The sequence below is a fragment of the Stylophora pistillata genome, chromosome 8 (genome assembly GCF_964205215.1).
Source record: "Stylophora pistillata chromosome 8, jaStyPist1.2, whole genome shotgun sequence".
In the NCBI taxonomy this organism is placed as follows: Eukaryota; Metazoa; Cnidaria; class Anthozoa; order Scleractinia; family Pocilloporidae; genus Stylophora; species Stylophora pistillata.
Window position 1 is genome coordinate 17,001,031 of NC_142526.1, and position 18,182 is coordinate 17,019,212.

Sequence of the window (18,182 nt, forward strand, 5' to 3'; positions counted from 1 at the left end):
TTTTACGGTTTCCGTGGATTGATAAATGACTGGTTTCAATCATATTTAAAAAATAGAACACAAACAATTCAGATTGGAGAGCATTTATCAACAAAACTTATCTCCCCCTGTGGTGTCCCCCAGGGATCAGTCCTTGGACCTCTTCTATTTTTACTTTACATAAATGACATTCACCTTTGTTCTGATAAACTAAAATTTTATCTCTTTGCGGATGATACTAATATACTTTATGCTGATAAGAATCTTAAGGCGATCGAGCAAACGGTTAATGTAGAGTTGAATAACGTACATGACTGGTTAACTACAAATAGGTTGACATTGAATACAAAAAAATCAAATTTCTTAATTTTTCGTCCTCATCAGAAAAAAAATGCATTTTTCTCCACAAATAGGTATTTTAGATTGTGAGACAAACCGAAGAGTTAGTTTAGAGCAAAAAAGTTATATCAAATATCTAGGCGTTTTAATTGATCAAAATTTGTCATGGAAAAACCATGTTGACTCTGTTATCGTAAAAATAAGTAAAACAATAGGGATGATTGCAAAGCTGAGGTACTTCGTTCCCTCTACTATCCTTGTAAATATTTATAATTCATTAATTCTACCTTATATAACTTATGGACTCCTTGCCTGGGGCAATGCGTCAAATGCTTATTTAAACAAGATTTTAGTTCTTCAAAAGCGAGTTTTGCGCTTAATCTATTTCACCGATCGAAGAGAGCATGCCATCCCTTTATTTGCCAAAGCAAAAATTCTGCCTGTTACGTTCCTATATTATGAAGCCGTAAGTAAACTTATGTTTGACGTGCACAACCAGAGGGCTCCCATTAATATTTTGAAACTATTTACTAAAACATCTCATATTCATACCTACAATACTCGATCATCCAAATCGCAGCTCTTTAGTACAAAGTACTCTAGACTTAACCTACAAAAAAAGGCTTTCTCTGTTGCTGTCAAAATTTGGAATAAGATACCGAAAGAATTCAAAACGTTATCAAAACATTCCTTTAATAAACAAATTAAAACGTCTTTATTTCAGATACTAGATAATGAAGATTCTTATCTTGATGTTGAAAAGATCTCCTCTAAACTTAAGGACTGCATAATTAAAACAAATTGATCCGATTGCTTTCAGTACTAATGTATTTGCTTCTATACTTTATTGAACAACTATTGATGTATTTGCCAGCTATGCTTCTTTTTATAATTTAACAATATCTAATTATTTAGTTTTTAATTTTCTTTATATATTGTAAATAATGTTTGTTGATGATTGACCCGCCTCGAATAGCAAATTTGCTATCTGCGGGTCAACATAATCTAAATTATTTTGTAAGAAAAAGAAAATAAAGTGTGTGTGTGTAAAGTGTGTGTGAGGAATTGATAATAGATAATAGATAACTTGCATAATTTGCATAACTTGCACTTATTGCAAAAAGTTATACATCGGCGAAACGGGAAGACGACTAGGTGACCGATTCCGAGAACACCTTCACGACGTGGAAAGGAATGACAAGGACGCATCTGAACCAGTCGCTAGACACTTTAATTTACCTAATCATTCTAAACAACATATGGCAATCTGCGGTCTTTACTTACATTTAGGCAACACGGAAAGCCGCAAAACTCTTGAACAAAAGTTAATCTTTCAAATCGGCACTCTTAATCCCATAGGTATCAACGACCGCTTTTCATTCCACTAATTTATTCGTGTTTTTCTCGTTACCATGTTCCCACCAATGGCGTAGCTCCGCTTTCTGCATATAAAATCACATACAACCCACAATTCCTCCATTCGCTCTGACGAAGGGCTAACGCTCGAAACGTCAGCTTTATTCGTTACGGTGGCCAATTTACAATTTCAACTTAGTTGATATAACCAGAAATATACAAGAACAGCCAAAGCCGGGGGCTTAAATGGCCTAAGGTCAGCAAAAGACGTGAAAAATTTACAAGAGTAGAAGAAAGCTTTAACTAAAATAATTACAATACAACTAAACCAAGAAAGAAAATGTCAGTCAGAAAAAAACGTACAATTGAGATGCAATGCTTGGCAACTAGTTTAAATATTTAAACGACCAATAATAAATTCCTATACACCTCACAAACAAATAGAAACAAATACACCTAATATAGTCCCATAAGGATGCTGATTATGTGTAGCTAGGCTAATTAACTACTCAGAGAAAAATAGTATTAATTTTTTTTAAAGTTGCTTCCTGTGAGATTATTGCCCACCGATAACGGAATATCATTCCAAATAATAGGAGCTTGCCAAGTGATAGCAAATTGATATTTATGACAGGTTTTATACAGATTAAAACGTGAACGAGTCAAATAATTGTGATATTCAGAATTAAAAGGAAGCATCGAGGAAACAGGAGCAGGTAAAAGATTATTAAAATGTGAGAATACAAAACAGGCGACATGGAATTTATAGACTAAGAGTAAAGTGAAAGAATATTATGCTTAGAAAAAAGGGTTTAGAGGATGTGCGCTGAGGAGAAAAAGTAATTATACGAACGGCTTTCCTTTGAAGTACATAAAGGAGTTTAAGGTAAGAAGCATAAGAAGATGCCCATACTAAACTGCCATAATTTATGTAGGGTAGAAGAAGAGAATTATATCAAGTTTTCAAAGTGTTAAAAGGTAAGTATCGCCTTGACTTGCACAAGACTCCTATTACTTTAGAGACTTTATCACATACAGCAGAAATATGCGGTTTTCAAGATACATTTTCATGAATGATAATCCCGAGAAATGATTTGTCTTCCTGCACACGCATGATGAAATAATTATTCATAAACATATTTATATCTGAGGAGTTAATTTGTTTACGTCGATGGTGAAAAATGATGAATTTAGACTTGTCAGGATGAACAGTAAGTTTGTTAGCATAAAACCAACAAGAAACATAAGAGAGCTCTACATTGAGAATGGTTGCTAAGGTAGCCAGGTCATTATGACGAAGAAAGATATTTGTACCATCAGCAAAGAGAATGATAGACAAGAGGTTGGAGACATGAAAAAGATCATTAACGTATAAAAGAAAAAGTAAAGGTCCAAGAACTGAACCCTGGGGAACCCCACAAACGACCGGATTATATGAAGATGTATGGTCATGGACCACAACGCACTGCTGTCTGTGGACAAATAGCTAGTAAGCCAAGTCAATGGGATACCTCTAATGCCATAAAAAGTTAGTTTATCCAGAAGTATTTCGTGATTGACTGTATCAAATGCTTTCTAAGATCAATGAAGACTCCACAAACACTGTACTGGCTGTTTTCAAAACCTTCATAAATATTATTGACAAGTTCTAAGCCGAGAGATGGCCATAGTAGTAAAGTGATGTGGTCTGAATCCATACTGGTGATGATTAAAGATAATAATTATTAATTTTGAGATAATAAGGTTTACACAACGTTTAATAAATACACGTCTGTTTAAAATTTGTTTAAGTTCGTTTGTTTTCTGTACCTGTTCGCGTTCATGATGTGATGTACCTTTCTCATTAAGTGAGAGAGTTGCCCCTCGTACTCCTTATCAACTAAATCATTTGATTGTTGTGGATGTTGGGTGAGACAGGAATTTATCTTTAAACTGACGTGAAATTGGGCGATATGACGGTATAGGACAGATACATGGCAGAATAAGGCTAGATAGCTAGTTTAACAAAACTAGATAGCTGGTCTTACGGGAGTAAGTGGGTTACCCTGTTAGCATCCACAGTTTGCTTTAGATAACAGAAGCATCGCTTACTGTGAAAATTAATCTAACTCTAGCTGAACTATTCTGTAATACCTCACGGGAACTGTCGGCGCTATGTACAAAATTGTTGGAACAGTTCAAATAATGTTCCCCTGCTAGTGTAATGAGCTGCCACGCCTGAGATTTGGACGTGAGAATCTGTGTACTACTATTATCCACTATGGCGGCGCGTGCGGCTTGAGATTTGTCGAAGATGAAGCAGTTATTTCAAAGGCAGGTTATCTGTCGAGCAGTTACTTGGTATTTACGAACTCTACACAGCCAGAGTGCAAAAGTGACTACTCGCATTTTGATAGAAGGTACTGTACCTTTACATTGATGCACATCGTCCATCGTGATGAAGTTTGTACACCATGTGATATTCTTTGTCGGATCGAGGGAACACCTCAACATACAAACGTTTTTCGAAAATATATCTTTACTGGAGTAGCAATGTCTTTCTTTAGATGTAGCGACCATACTGGGGAACTGTATTTAAAGATTGGCCTTACAAGGAGGGCCAATCCTTGAATACAGTTCCCCAGTATGGTCGCCACATCTAAAGAAAGACATTGCAAATCTGGAAGCTCGTCTTTTGGCTTTTCCTAGAGTAGCAATGTCTTTCCTTGTAAGGCCAATCCTTGAATACAGTTCCCCAGTATGGTCGCCACATCTAAAGAAAGACATTGCTACTCTAGAAAAAGTCCAAAGACGAGCTTCCAGATCTGCGCTTGGTATAACTGCAAATGATATGTCGTATGAAGATCGATTGAAACGACTTAAATGGCCATCATTAGAAAAAAGGAGAACTTTATCATCACTCACTGAATGCTACAGGACAATAACTGGACTGAATTGTCTGAATCCATACGAATTCCTTAGCTTTTCTGACAAATACAGACCGCTGAGATCCAACAATTGCTTCAAGCTTAAGACGAAATCTGACAAGTTAAATTGCTATAAACACTCTTTCTTCGCATTGTTAATTTATGGAACAATTTAAGAATAGAGACCGCTGAAGCAAAAGACTTAAGAACTTTTAGAAATAAGATAGTTAATGAATTTACTTAAAACACGATTTATACTAATTACCATTTTAAACTTTTATTATATAAGTTTACCCAATTGTATATACATAGTTTTTGAATTTATAGACAAGTAATTAGGATTTTTTAATATTGCTATATATGTTAAGGAGGTGGACTAGAAAGGGATAACCTCTTCTATCTCCTTTCACAATTTTTCATGTATTTTTGTTGTTAATGTATTGTTTGTTAGTTTTTGTTTGCTTTCTGTGTGTGATTAATTGTGAATAAACCACTATAAACTACTATAAACTATAAACCCTTCAGATGCAGATGCCCTCCGGTATTTTTTCGGGGGGTTAGCTCATAAACGTACAGCGATCGCTTCCTTTTCTGGATTACAGAGGGGTATGTCGTGAAGGAAATCCTACCCAGTACATTAAATCAACCCTGGTAGACAGCTTTGTTCTATCTTGTGTTACTGAAACCCAAGTCTGCTCAATAGTTAAATGCTTAAATGACCACAAGTCATCCCTAGATATCCCTAACAAATTAATCAAAATAGCTGCTCAACCATTGTCAATACCTCTAACATATATTTACAACCAGTCTATAGAAACTGGCATTGTTCCTGATATATAAAAGTCTCTCAGGTGTCTCCAGTATATAAAAATGGAGATGCTACAAACCCTAGCAATTATCGCCCTATAGCAACTCTCTCACCTTTCAGTAAATACTTGAATGACTAGTCTACAATCCACTATATTCCTTCATAGAAAAACACCAAATCTTATACAAATATCATTTTGGATTCAGGAAAGGATACTCAACTGAGCAGGCTATTCTTGAAATTACAGACAATTTAAAGCTAGTAATTGATAGAAAACAAATCACATGTGGTCTATTTCTTGATTTGTCAAAGGCCTTTGACACAGTAAATCACAGCATTCTACTGTCTAAGCTCTCTTTATATGGCGTTTGAGGAGTCTCGCATAAATGGTTTGAGAGTTCTTTTCAAAACCGTAACCAATATGTCAAAGTAGATTCCACTAGATATGCCAATGAAATTATAACATGTGGTATACTTCAAGGCTCAACTCTAGGTCCACTTTTATTTCTACTTTATGTTAATGATTTACCAATTGCACTGATAAACTTTCAGTGCAGAGCTTTGCTGATGATACCAACTTGTTTTTTACTTGTGACAACCCACATAATCTAGAATCTGTTATGAATCATGAGCTTAAATCTATAAATACTGTGCACTAAATAAGTTGTCTATTAATTTTGCAAAAACTAGTTATGTTAATTTCATCTCCTAGATACCACCCCATGATAAATATTGAAAACATTGAATCAAAGAATTATATAAAATACCTGGGAGTCTATATCGATAAGCACCTAAATTGGCAACCGCAAATATAACATATAAACAGTGAAATAGCAAGAAACACTGGAATTCTTACAATATTGAGACATGTCAAATTTAATATGTTAAAAAAATTATACTATGCTTTGATATATCCCTATTTAAGCTATGGTATAACTACCTGGGGCTGTGCCACCAATACTAACTTAAAATGCCTCTGTATTAAGCAGAAGAAATGTCCTGGCAGCATCTTCTTTGCAAATGTTAGAGAAAGTGCCAATCCCTATTAAAAACTATTAGGAATTCTAAAGTTGGATGCTATTTATAAATTCAGAATATGCTGCCTTACATATAAGATTAATATTAAAAGTGATAGCATTCCAGATATCTTCCTTGATATCCTGACCCCAGCATCTGAAAAACATAATTATAATACAAGATTTGCTTCTAATAATAATTTTTTTAGACTAAGAGTATCCACCAAAAATCATCTTTTATAATTATTCTCTGCTTCAAAGATATGGGAAATCGTACCCACTTATCTTAAATATATGCCTTACAATAGCTTTAAAAAAGAATGGAAACATCAACTTTTGCTCAACCAAACCTGATCATTTTACTTTGCTACTGATCTACTCTTAAGGAAAAATGGAAACTTCAACCTTGTTCAACTAAACCTAATCATTTTACTTACTTTACCGCTGATTTACTTTTATTTAGGCTGCTATCTATTTATATGACCATTATGATGTCCAACTAGAAAGCTTTTGCTACTTTGGACACCGTGCACCTCTCAAACTTATCTATATGACCAAATATTACTTTTATTCTTCTCTCTCTCCTATTTTTCATATAAATATTAACTTCCATTAACAGTGTGAAATAAATAAAAGTTCAAAGTTGTTCATTGTTTTTCAAAAGAGATCTTGTTGTGTGATGCACAATGTAAAAATGTAAATGAGTGGCATGGTATTCTGCAGTTACTCCGTAAACTTACATAACCGATTTGAAGGTAGACTTACTCTTAATATGTAGCTTTCTGCATACACTTGTCATCGGCATGTAAATGATAACTAATGTTTCCAATTCAAGGCGTTGCTGATCCTTCCTATCTTTTCCTGTCTCACCAAAACTCTTAATATTCAAAAAATAGTGTAAAACAAAATAGATTTAAGACAAGAATTTTTTTTAGCTGAGCTAACAGAGAGGTTTGGAGTGGAGTGAAAACAACATTTGAGTTGAGTTCATTGCCACATTTTCAATTATGTTAGCCATGGCCATTCCGTATCAGCAGATGAATCTTGATTGGCTGTTTGATTGGTTCAGATTCTGCCTTTGTCTTTTCATGCCTTTCATGTTTATTGAATAGTGTACTTTAGATTTTTGCATCACCATGAGTTTGGAGCTTTTTTTTCTGTTTTTGCCATTCAATATGGTATGGTCTCAATTGGCAGTGATATTAAGCAATTATTGGATGAGGTCGACCATGATTTCACGAATTATCAAAACAGAAGTCTGAGTCATTTGGCAAAGCAGAAAGCTGAGGCAGATAACTCAGACTTGATGTTTGATGATTTATGATATCACACAAAAACTGATTACAGTAATTGTTTTATTATACATCTGGTAAACGATCTGCAAAAGAAGATTCTTTTCATTGAGTTTGAAAAGTTTGAGAACACTGCTTGGATGAATGGCTGGGAAACTAGGCAGACTTAAAACTCAACATGATAACTGCAATACCCACTGCAGATACTGGGAATTTCATGTCAACTTCACACACTTGTATATTGATTGAATGCAGTTGACCAATCAGATTTTTTGTAGTAAGGCTAATGTATAGTAATAGTTTAAAAGTTCATAAAGCATTCAGCTCATCCAGTGAATAACAATTACATTTAATGACTCTAATTATCTAGTACTTGGCACCAGCTTTACACAACAATTTATTGCTATAATTGTCTCAGTTTCAAGGACTTAAACTTAAGTTGAAACCTGGTCACCAAATTGTGGGCTTTCTTCGAAATTGTCACAAATCTAACATTCCAAGAGCTTTGGCGACATTAAACAATATTATGTTCGTTTTGTAACATAATTGTCATTTCTTGTTTTGCTTTACATTTGCAGATCTGGGAACTGGAACAGCAGCACAATTGAACAAAGCGGCACATTCCACCAAAAGTTTCCCTTTATTTTCTACTGTTCCGTTATTGCTTCAGAGACCAAATTTATTGATTCTTAACACAACCAATGATGGCAGAGTTTTCCCTGGTGGAAACCCTGGATATGATGTAATATTGCCTGAGATTCCTAAGGAAACAATCCAAGAGTTGATTTTTCCACATTGTTCAAGGATCATCAGAACAATCATCGGGGATCATGACACACATGAACTTACAGTTGGTGATGACACACAAGATACCAAAACTTTACAATGCAAGAGATTTAAGGGCATTCTCAAGATACGTCGTAAGAAGATGAAAAAGCACAAGTACAGAAAAAGAAGGAAGCGTGACTTATTCAAACGTAGGCACTTAAAAGTTTTTAGGGAAAAAAGAAAAGCAGAAAGGAAGGAAGAAGAGCGTAAAGCTAAGCTAGAGGATGCCCAGTAACTTGAGATGAATGAAGACACCATTTGAATCAAGCACTTACCGGTAGCCTAGAGGTATTTTCTCAGAAATAACTCCTTGCAGGGATTATGAAGAAAAATGCTGCAGAGAACACTACCTAATTTCTCTTTTCTTATGAATCTGAATTTTCTGTTTGCTCTGTATGTAAATTTTGATTGCTATCTGTGCGATAAAAGTTTAAGAAGAAAAATTTGTCTGTGCAAGGGGCTTGTTTGTGTATAGTTTCCTTAACTGGAACTTTTGGTGCATTGCAACCTATTGTTGCTGAGAAATTATGACATCTATTGAAGGAAGTCTTTCTCAATTTGAAATTCAGTCACTGAAAAAAAATTCATAGTATGTGCTGCAGGGATATTGTGGAGCATTGCTGTAGATGCATGATGAAGTGAGGACTTTTGAGTGAGCATTATATAAGAAATATGAAAATATGGAAACTTTCCTTTTTTATCCACCTTAAGCAAGTGACTAATGCAATGAGGTGGTTGTCACCAACTCAGTGTGTCACAATGTAACTGTTTTTCAAACTTATTCCTTATATTCAGCCACTAATAAATCAATTCTTTACACAAATCGACAACATAGTCATCACATCTTAATGTAAACACAAAATTAGTGTCAATTGAATTTTTTCCTTGATTGAAGCATTACTACAATTAGGTAACCAAGGAGGGGCTACACAGAACACAAAACTATCCTAATCCTAGAAAGGAAGGGGGGGGGGTACCTTGGAGATTGACTTGCAAGTACAAATTGCACTGTTTTCACTTAAAAAAACCAATAACCAAGATGACAACAATGTTAACCCAAATATGCAATGCAAATCAACCAGGCATGTTCATTTGTATTGTCACTATTTGCTGGCCACTAAATGCTTCTTGATTTTTTTACCTTTTAAACATTTAGCCAAGGATTTTTGTTTTTATCACAGTTAATTAATGACCCAACTCATTATCACATCAGCCTGCTACTTAAAATGAGGAGTCCATTGCTGCCCCCATTACACCAAATCTTTACTGAAAAAAAAGAAAATCATCTTTTATGTGATAAAACATCAGGATTTAAAATCTACACAATAATTTCAACCTGATCACAGTAAATAAATTGCGCCATTGGTATAACACTCAGTGGACAGCTCTTGCTGATAACTGCCACTTGATCTGATATTTGTCAGAACTGAGTAAAAGAAAACACACCATTAAACTCAGTGAGAATGTGCCACCACCTCAGTTCAAATTTATTGAGAAGGAAAATTCAGCTTATTTAGGAAACAGTACATTTAAATTGCCTTCCTTGTTCTGCAGTGTGTAAATTCATCTCTGCGTGTCGTATCATAGCTTTGAGTGATGTGGAGGTTGTGAAACAAATAAACATCTGGCTGAGAGAACGAGGTCTTGTCAATTTTTGAGCATATTTCAACCTTCAATGTTATCCACATGTATAGCAGCTTCTGGGACAAGTTTTTGACAAAACAAATAAAAAATAAAAAGAATGGTGTCCATAATGTTCGCTTAGTGAAGTAAATATATTCTATATACAAGGCTAAAAGATTAGGAAAAAAATTAAAATGTTTGAACAGAATGTTTTCAGCTGTTTGCCATCATCATCCTGATGATGGGAAACAGCCATAAACATTTGGTTCAAACATTTTATTTTTTTTCTAATCTTTTAGCCTTGTATATAGAATAATAAATATATAATTTATCAAAAGTTGATAATGCAGGAAGTAGTCACCAAATCTTCTGAGCTGGTGGCTCATAACATTTGACTCCTGATCAAATTGGAATTTGGAATGTTGGTTTTTATGGAGGGAGGAAAACTGGAGGACCTGGAGAAAAACCTTTGGAGCAAGGACGAGAACCAACAGTAAACTCAACCACAAGTGATGCCAGGTCAGTCTGGGAATTGAACCTGGGCCATAGTGGTGGGAGGTGAGTGCTCTCGCCACTGCACCATCCCTGTTCCCTTTGACATTGCAAGGACTACTCTGTACCCCTAACAGCTTTCCTCATTTAAGCAACATTCACATCATGACAAGTAAAATATCAAGACATAACTCAACTGCTCTATTTATTTCAGATAATTATAGAAGCATGTAGTCAAAATCTAACAATATGGATTGAAATCATGCTCATATGAGATGACTGGCAAGTGTGTATTTATTTCAAAAATTGACTGAATTCAATGCCTGCATTATTCAATGCATGGAGTGAATTGTAACATTGGTAATATTTTGTAAATTAATTATATTAATCTCTAAAACTTCTTGAAAAGAGAAAAAAACGGAGAAAATGGTATATGCCAAATGAAATGCTTCATAATACCAAAATTGATTCTCCTTTTCTACTCTTTCCCCAGATGTGCTCTAAATTTTCTCCCACATACTCAGAAAAATGGTTCATATTACAAAATGACAAGCAATACTTAATTTTAGTAATTTCCGTCAAGAAACATTGACAGTAGCAGCTATTGAGAGCCAATTTAAACTGTAAAATATTATTAATTGGGAATTTTTCATGTTTGTTGCATTATACATGATCAAGAATGGCACTTGCTTACAAAAGTACTACATCATGCATGCATCAGATTGGTACATGCTGCTCCATGTGGAGGTCTATAACTTACTGTAATTAACATTTATTTAGTACTGCTTTATAAAAGATAATCAAGCTGATTACCATGCTTTTTGAAAACATATTAAGTTCTGAAGTTAAAAAATATCTCAATCTCCATAACAACAACCCAGAGCTCTCTAGTCTCCTAAGTCAATTGTGAAATAAATGAAAACAAATTCAATCTTTCCCTCTTATGCTGAAACTATTATTTCTCAATGAAATTGTTGATTCGAGATGCTAAACTTAAACCCTTTCACCCCTGACAGTGACCAGCATCTAATTTCTCCTTACAATATCACCCTGGCATCAAGCACTAAGGTCACAAGAATAAAAGAACTGATCACCAACTAGAGAAGCCCTTGGTTGTTCGACAAATTCTCCTTGTCAGCGCCTTGGGAAGTGTATCAAGAACAGTGCTAAGAATATGAATATTAATGTTAGGGTGTTAAAGAGTTAAATTATGTTTCTAGATAGAACTTACTACTTATTTCCTTTGTAATGGGTCCGAACACTTTCCAACAGTGAAAATCCTTGTGCAGAGCCACCATTAGGTGGGTTGGTGGGTTTACTTCAATTTCTGGCATGAGCATGCCCCACCCTACCACCCACAGCAGAAAAGTGATGTCAGATCCGAGATCTCAACTTTTAGCAACAAATTAACTTGAGAGCTCCAAATACTATATTTAACACATTAATTCTAGAAAATTAGTAAAGGAGAAAATAAAAACTTTGAACCATTTAAAAAACATGTTGTTTTACTACATGAAAAGTTTGGAAACTTAAGATACTTAATAGATGAGTTACTTGACTGACATTTTTGATAACGTCAGAGTTAATGTTTGTTATTTAAAAGCATCAATTATATTGATATTTAATCTCTCAAGGGTGTCCAGGAGCTGGCTGTGAGCTTGACTGGCCTTCTATGGTCACATAATTTGAACCTGGAGTGCAAATTTTATTCACTTAGTCACTCATCAAATAAAATAAAAGTTATTGTTACACTAATAATGTGAAAACAGATGTACACATGCAGGCATGAAACATGAGTGGTTAATAGCCTAGGTCATGATGCAGTGTGCAGCTCCCAGAGTGTAAGTCTTCAAGGCTGTGGTCTAGCAGCACCCTGGCGGACTTGGCGCCTTACTTTTGCTCTTGGGTGACTCAGGAATTTTAGTTTTTTCATACAAATTAAGCATATGCTGGGCACCATGGATTTCACAGTTTTAGGGCATTAGGCTCCATTCAATTTTCCATAGAGCACAGCCTTAAGTTTTTAACATCCTCGTTGTCTCTACCTGAACAATAGATTCTAAAAAGTGGGGTTAAACCTTGAGTAACAGTTTGCAATCTCTCTGCAACTGGAGGTCTCATACAATTTAACATGGGTGGAGGGGCAGGGGAGTTGTGAAGGGAGGGAGCTTCTTGCATCACAGTACTTTCAGCACATTAGAAGTTGATTTTTGTGATACATGCTAAAATTCCCCTCTGGCTTAATGACAGAGACAGAAATATTACATTGGTGTCTGGAGCGTCTTCTTCTTCAACAGCAACTATGAGATTCTAGTATAACAAGCATCCCCCCTCCTCCACTGGAATATTCTGCCTTTATTAAAGACTAGATCATTGGATAATGCAATTCAAGAATTTTTATTGGCTTAGCCATTATGGTATATCAGCCAATATACCATAATCTGCAAATATGGTAAGCATATGTGTCAGCTTAAAATTAAAAGGGAGCTAAAAATTTAATAAAATTTAATAATTTAATTTAACGTTTTTAATAAAACAATTATTCCACTCGCGCTTGTTGGATATGAGATGATTATAGCCAAATCGGCGCTACGCACTTCGTTGGCTATCTATCATCTCATATCCAACGCGCGCTCGAGGAATAATTGTTAAATATCCCTCTCCTGACTCTCAAATCATAACACCTCCCAACAGCTGCTCAAACTTAGAATTATAACAAGAGTGCAGGATGTTAGCCACTTGCTCCAGGAAACCTCACGCATTAATTATTAATAAATACTGATTGAAAGACATAAGTAAGGTGACTGCACATGTACAAATAGCAAAGTTCAAACTTAAGGTGATTAACACTAACAATACTTAAAATGTTGAACGAAACATGTACCTGCCCAGCTGTAACCTTCTCCTCCACCCCTATTGCGGTGATTTTGAAAAATAAGCAAGCATGATAGGGGCTATAGAACAAAAGAAAGACAATGAAAAAATCAAATCAAACAGTCCAAAATTAATAAACATTATGTTACCCAGTAGCTTGCAAATGTCATGGAAGTTTTAATTTTTTCAGATTGGAGATTTTATGTTCTGCAGGAACAAATTTGCATACCTGAAGTTTCAACTGAGAGCTAATGAATTATTCTTGCCACTTTTCATTTGAGTTACAGAACATATTTGAAGAAGAGTTAGAAAATTTTGTTTTAAAATAGTACCAATTATTTCAGAGGTCTGCTCTGACAGATTATCATATAGCCAAAGTTGTTTCTTCTTCTAGAGGGCTTTAATTTCTGAAACACTCCTCCACATGAACTGGGAGATGGAAGAATCATTTTTTAAACTTAGGCCTTTTGTAAAGGACCATAGTTAAAGTCAACAACTTACCTTCAAAATCAAACTTAAGATAGCCATTCTGTAATGGGATAGATGTCAAGGAAATGATGTGATTGTAAGTATTGTATGGAAACAATCTTGCATACATACAACCTTGCAGTATTCCTATACTGAAAACATTCATTCTCTTTTGAAGATATTTATTATTAATAATGTACAAGACATAGTGTTATCAAGATTATAATTTCTAAAAAATAAAAGCTGGCCCCATTCATGTAAAAAATTTATTGATAACAACAATGCTGAATTTGACTTTCATTGCTGCTAAGATGTTCAAAGATGCCAAATGGAATAGACTGAAGTACACTGTCAGTATGAAACTTCACTTGGGATCACTTTGACTACATTACATGTGTCTTCTTAAAGTGAGAAAACTCACTTGATTTTCCTTGTTCAAAGAAAAAAAATATCCAAATTCAATCATGATATATGGGATATTTTAATGTTTAAAAGAGACTCTAGATTTAAGAAAAGCTGGGAGAGATGGTATGCAAGGTTTTTGCATGTTGTGAAGTAATACAATGTTAATTAAATTACTTCCAAATCAATTTCTTAAGTTTGTAGTTTTTGTTTGACTTTGCCTTGTGTACTGGTCATTGCACCTCATTCAAGCCATTTGTTGACTCAAGTTTCCTAAAAAAAACCTTTTTGAAATTCTTGGCCTTTAAATCATAAAGGATACCCCACACAAAACCTGTAATGGGAAGCTGAAAGTTGAAAAATAGATTCAATATATATAGTCCAATAAACATTTACATCTAAAAGAGGGTTCTCTATAATGCAAACAATAAAAAGAGCTAAAAACAACAGTTTAGTCAGGAAATTCTTTGACAAAGTACTTCCTAATAATCAATAAATTTGTTAGTAAATAAGATGGTAAAATTGCACATGTATGTTTTCTTTTTTTTTCAACTGATGGTCATGGTAATGGGGCCATTGTGAGAACATCTGATATTGCCATTCCACAGTTACCACTTGGATCACAAGACAAACTGTTTCTGATGTGCAAACATTTTAGTTTGACTAGCCTTCTAGATCTCTCTGCACACAGTCAGAGACTAAGATTGCATAGTTGCATTGAATAATGTTTGAACACATGGAAAAAACTCAGAGTCTTCTTCAAGTTCTTCACATAATTTAAGGGTCAATAAGCAATAGAATATGATTGAATCTACATGTAGATGGTGGTAACTGTTGGTACCGAGAGCTTAAATGTAGAAACCAAAGGTAAACCAGCTAAAAAAACTACTGCATAACGTAGCTCCATTTTCTGCCTTTAAAAGCACACACAACCCACAATTCCTCTATTCGCTCCGACGAAGGGCTAACGCCTGAAACGTCAGCTTTTGTAATCGTTACGGTGGCCAATTTACCATTTCAACTTTGTTGATATATCCAAATTATTTCGTTACTCCCACCGATGCAGCCCCAAACAGTTTCTTTTGAAACTATTAGCCTTTAAACTACTGCATCAGCTGGATTAGTACAGTAGTAAGCTATTTGCAACAAGCAATGTGCTGATTAAAAATCAATTTCTTAACTATAAAAATCTAAATAGCTTTTTTGAGACAATCCTGCAACATGCGTTGTATATGTGAATTGTGGGGAGAAAATTAATTCATATTGGAGTTTTAATACTAATTGGGGTGAAACTGAAAAGAAATAACATACTTTCCTTAGTACTGTCAATGGATATATCTACATGTAAGATCACAATGAATAAAAGGAAGATTTTTAAGAGCTTCATAAAATGTTACAACAAAACACATTCTCATTAAACTTACCCGTGTTATCAGAGGTATAACAGATGGCTATAATTATGATGTCGTGAATGATAGTAAAAAGCATTCCCAACAGAAACTACAAGAGATAACAAAATTTTGTTGATCTTTTGTTTAGCGATAAGTTAAGAAACAATACTTCTGTTGAGTCACTTCAATGAGTTATAGTTTGATCAATTTGAAACTTCAACGTACTTCCCCTCAGGCAACCCACAGGCAACCCAACTTGCCCTGGTAGGGACTAAGGCACTTGAACTGGAAGCATCTTCCCAGTGTCTTACACGGGTTTAAGGGAGTAATTTAAAGGCAAAGAGTCTGCTACTGTGAGTGAATGGCTCAGAGAGACAGTTTTCTTATCCTAGAATGATGTTTACAAGTGAAAAACCCAACAGCAACTCCAGAATTTGTTAATCACACAAAGAATCATTCAATATTGGGTGGGGCATTTGAATGCAATTTTGGCTTAGGGGGTGGGAGGGCAGAGATTTGAACCAGCCAATCTTCAAAACTTCAAATGTCTGGAGGGTTGCCTGAGGGAGGTGATGTTGAAGCTTCGAAATTGATCAGCGTGTTCCTGTGGGACTCTATGATTTTAAAGTGTCATTTTGATATTTTTTTTGACAATTTTTTAAATCTTCTTTGTTGAGCTGAGTGACTCTTTACTAAAGGCCTCTATGATTTTAAAGAGGCTTAGATAGTCTAAAGAGGAATATATTATTTTACACAGAAACCATGCTTAAGCCAGAAGTTGTACTTTCCTATTAAACTACCTGTTCATAGAAAATATATGGCTTTATCAACTGAGTTGGTAATGTTAATTGGCCACTGCAGAGAGTTTCTTTATGGTCGCTAATTACATTATCAACTTAGTTGATAAAACCAAATTACCTTGCTGTACTTCCCCACCGACGCAGCATCACAGTTTCTTTAAAAATTTACCCCCTTTATAAAGGATGTGAAAATTCACCCCAAATAATAACATCAACATGGTTTTAATGCTTCTTCTGTTTCTAAACCCTATGTTTTTAAGTTTAAATCATGCAAGTCTGAGTCAGGATTCAGTAACTTAGGTTAAATTAATAAATAGATGTTATGTATACAAACCAATTGGGAGGCATCTTCATTACTTGCTGATGCTATTGCCCAGACTCCTAGGGCCAGAACAGCTAAGTTACAGAATATATAAGAGGCTGGTAACCATCCATATTGATCACCCCTTCAAAGAGAGGGGAAAAACAGAAATAAGCAGCTTTCGATCACTGATGATGGTCATAACAATGCTTGTGAATATGTCCATTGGAGTCATGTACTTCAAACAGGTAAAAACCTCAAATCTCACCTTGCCTTGCCTTTTTGCACAATTCATGCATCACATGTTAATTAAGGCCTCATCTCTAAACTCTATACCACCTTCTACAGTGGCCGGTTCTTTATGATGCAAAATACTCGGTTTAGTATTTGACACCCAATATGTATAACTTAAGTCCTTATGATGAGGAAGGCAGGTCAGGAATGGCTGACAAGGAAGCTTATCAATTCTGAGTACAGCTGCTCCAAATCACTCCACTCTGGCTATTTGACCACTCCCCTCCCATGCCCCCACAGGATTATATCATGACCACTAGCTTTTTTGCCTCTGCAACCTTTAAAATCCACGCAAAATTAATTCACTGGAGATAATGAAGAGTCTATCCTATTCAGTTTATCACAATGCTGGTCCAGTTCTCTTTTGCCCCCCAAGTATAGTTCTCCTAGCTAGTTAATTTCATTTTCAATAGTAAACTAGAATTCATTTCAGCTTCATGTCATTCTAACACGCCTTTAGAACATCTGGTTTTAGATACTTACCATATCGTTAGAATAAAATGAACTGACACCACAATCTAGAAACGTTAAAAGAAATCCATCAATCATTTCAAAACTACTGACATATGCACAATCAGTCCCACTAGTCGATCTACCAATAGTGTCCTATCATAGCTGGAAGGAAGCTTGAAAACGAACCTGCCAAAAGTAAATATACTGACCTTCAGTGATACAGGCGGTAAGCTGACTCTAATACTTCCCTCCATGGCGAATCTTCCAAAATCTCCCCTAGATTAACGGCTCAATCTGAAATCTAGTAGATTTTTTAAGGCCAGTCACGAGAATGATGCTTTAGACCCCAGTCTCCCCTTCCGTCTCAAGTTGACGACGACAACTTGAGAAAATAAGAGTATTTGGAAAGCAAAAGAAGGAAATATGACTAACTGTAACTAACAGTCTGAAAATGCCACTATTTTCTATAAATTTATTTTGAATAAGTGACACGAACATAAATCATCACCACGCGGAGCTACCTCGCGGGAGAATGCGCGGAAGAAACACGCAGCAACAAC

General features: G+C 35.2%; 2 protein-coding genes across 2 annotated transcripts; one reads left to right on the plus strand and one right to left on the minus strand.

Moving 5' to 3' along the window:
- Positions 1–3,922: 3,922 nt before the first annotated feature.
- Positions 3,923–9,347, plus strand: LOC111328276 (uncharacterized). Its single transcript, XM_022932672.2, has 2 exons — positions 3,923–4,073; positions 8,275–9,347. Exons 1-2 carry the CDS (start codon positions 3,968–3,970, stop codon positions 8,757–8,759), a joined length of 591 nt encoding a protein of 196 aa, XP_022788407.1. The 5' UTR covers positions 3,923–3,967; the 3' UTR covers positions 8,760–9,347.
- Positions 9,348–10,827: 1,480 nt separating this feature from the next.
- LOC111328235 (type-1 angiotensin II receptor-associated protein-like) lies at positions 10,828–18,138 on the minus strand. Its single transcript, XM_022932631.2, has 8 exons — positions 17,832–18,138; positions 17,653–17,687; positions 16,909–17,020; positions 15,808–15,883; positions 14,706–14,730; positions 14,015–14,042; positions 13,524–13,593; positions 10,828–12,330 (listed from the first exon to the last, which is right to left on the minus strand). The coding sequence occupies exons 1-8, from the start codon at positions 17,874–17,876 to the stop codon at positions 12,269–12,271; spliced, it is 453 nt and encodes a 150-aa protein (XP_022788366.2). The 5' UTR covers positions 17,877–18,138; the 3' UTR covers positions 10,828–12,268.
- Between the last annotated feature and the right edge of the window lie 44 nt (positions 18,139–18,182).

Bases quoted from the DNA above. Each gene is read 5' to 3' on its own strand.
- LOC111328235 (XM_022932631.2), bottom strand. From the start codon at position 17,876: ATGGAGGGAAGTATTAGAGTCAGCTTACCGCCTGTATCACTGAAG. The intron at 14,043-14,705 runs GTATCCTTTATG...ATCCCATTACAG, and splicing joins CATTACAGGTTTTGTGTGGG to AATGGCTATCTTAAGTTTGA. The intron at 13,594-14,014 runs GTAAGTTGTTGA...TTTGTTCTATAG, and splicing joins TCTTAAGTTTGATTTTGAAG to CCCCTATCATGCTTGCTTAT.
- LOC111328276 (XM_022932672.2), top strand. From the start codon at position 3,968: ATGAAGCAGTTATTTCAAAGGCAGGTTATCTGTCGAGCAGTTACTTGG. The intron at 4,074-8,274 runs GTACTGTACCTT...TTACATTTGCAG, and splicing joins TACTCGCATTTTGATAGAAG to ATCTGGGAACTGGAACAGCA.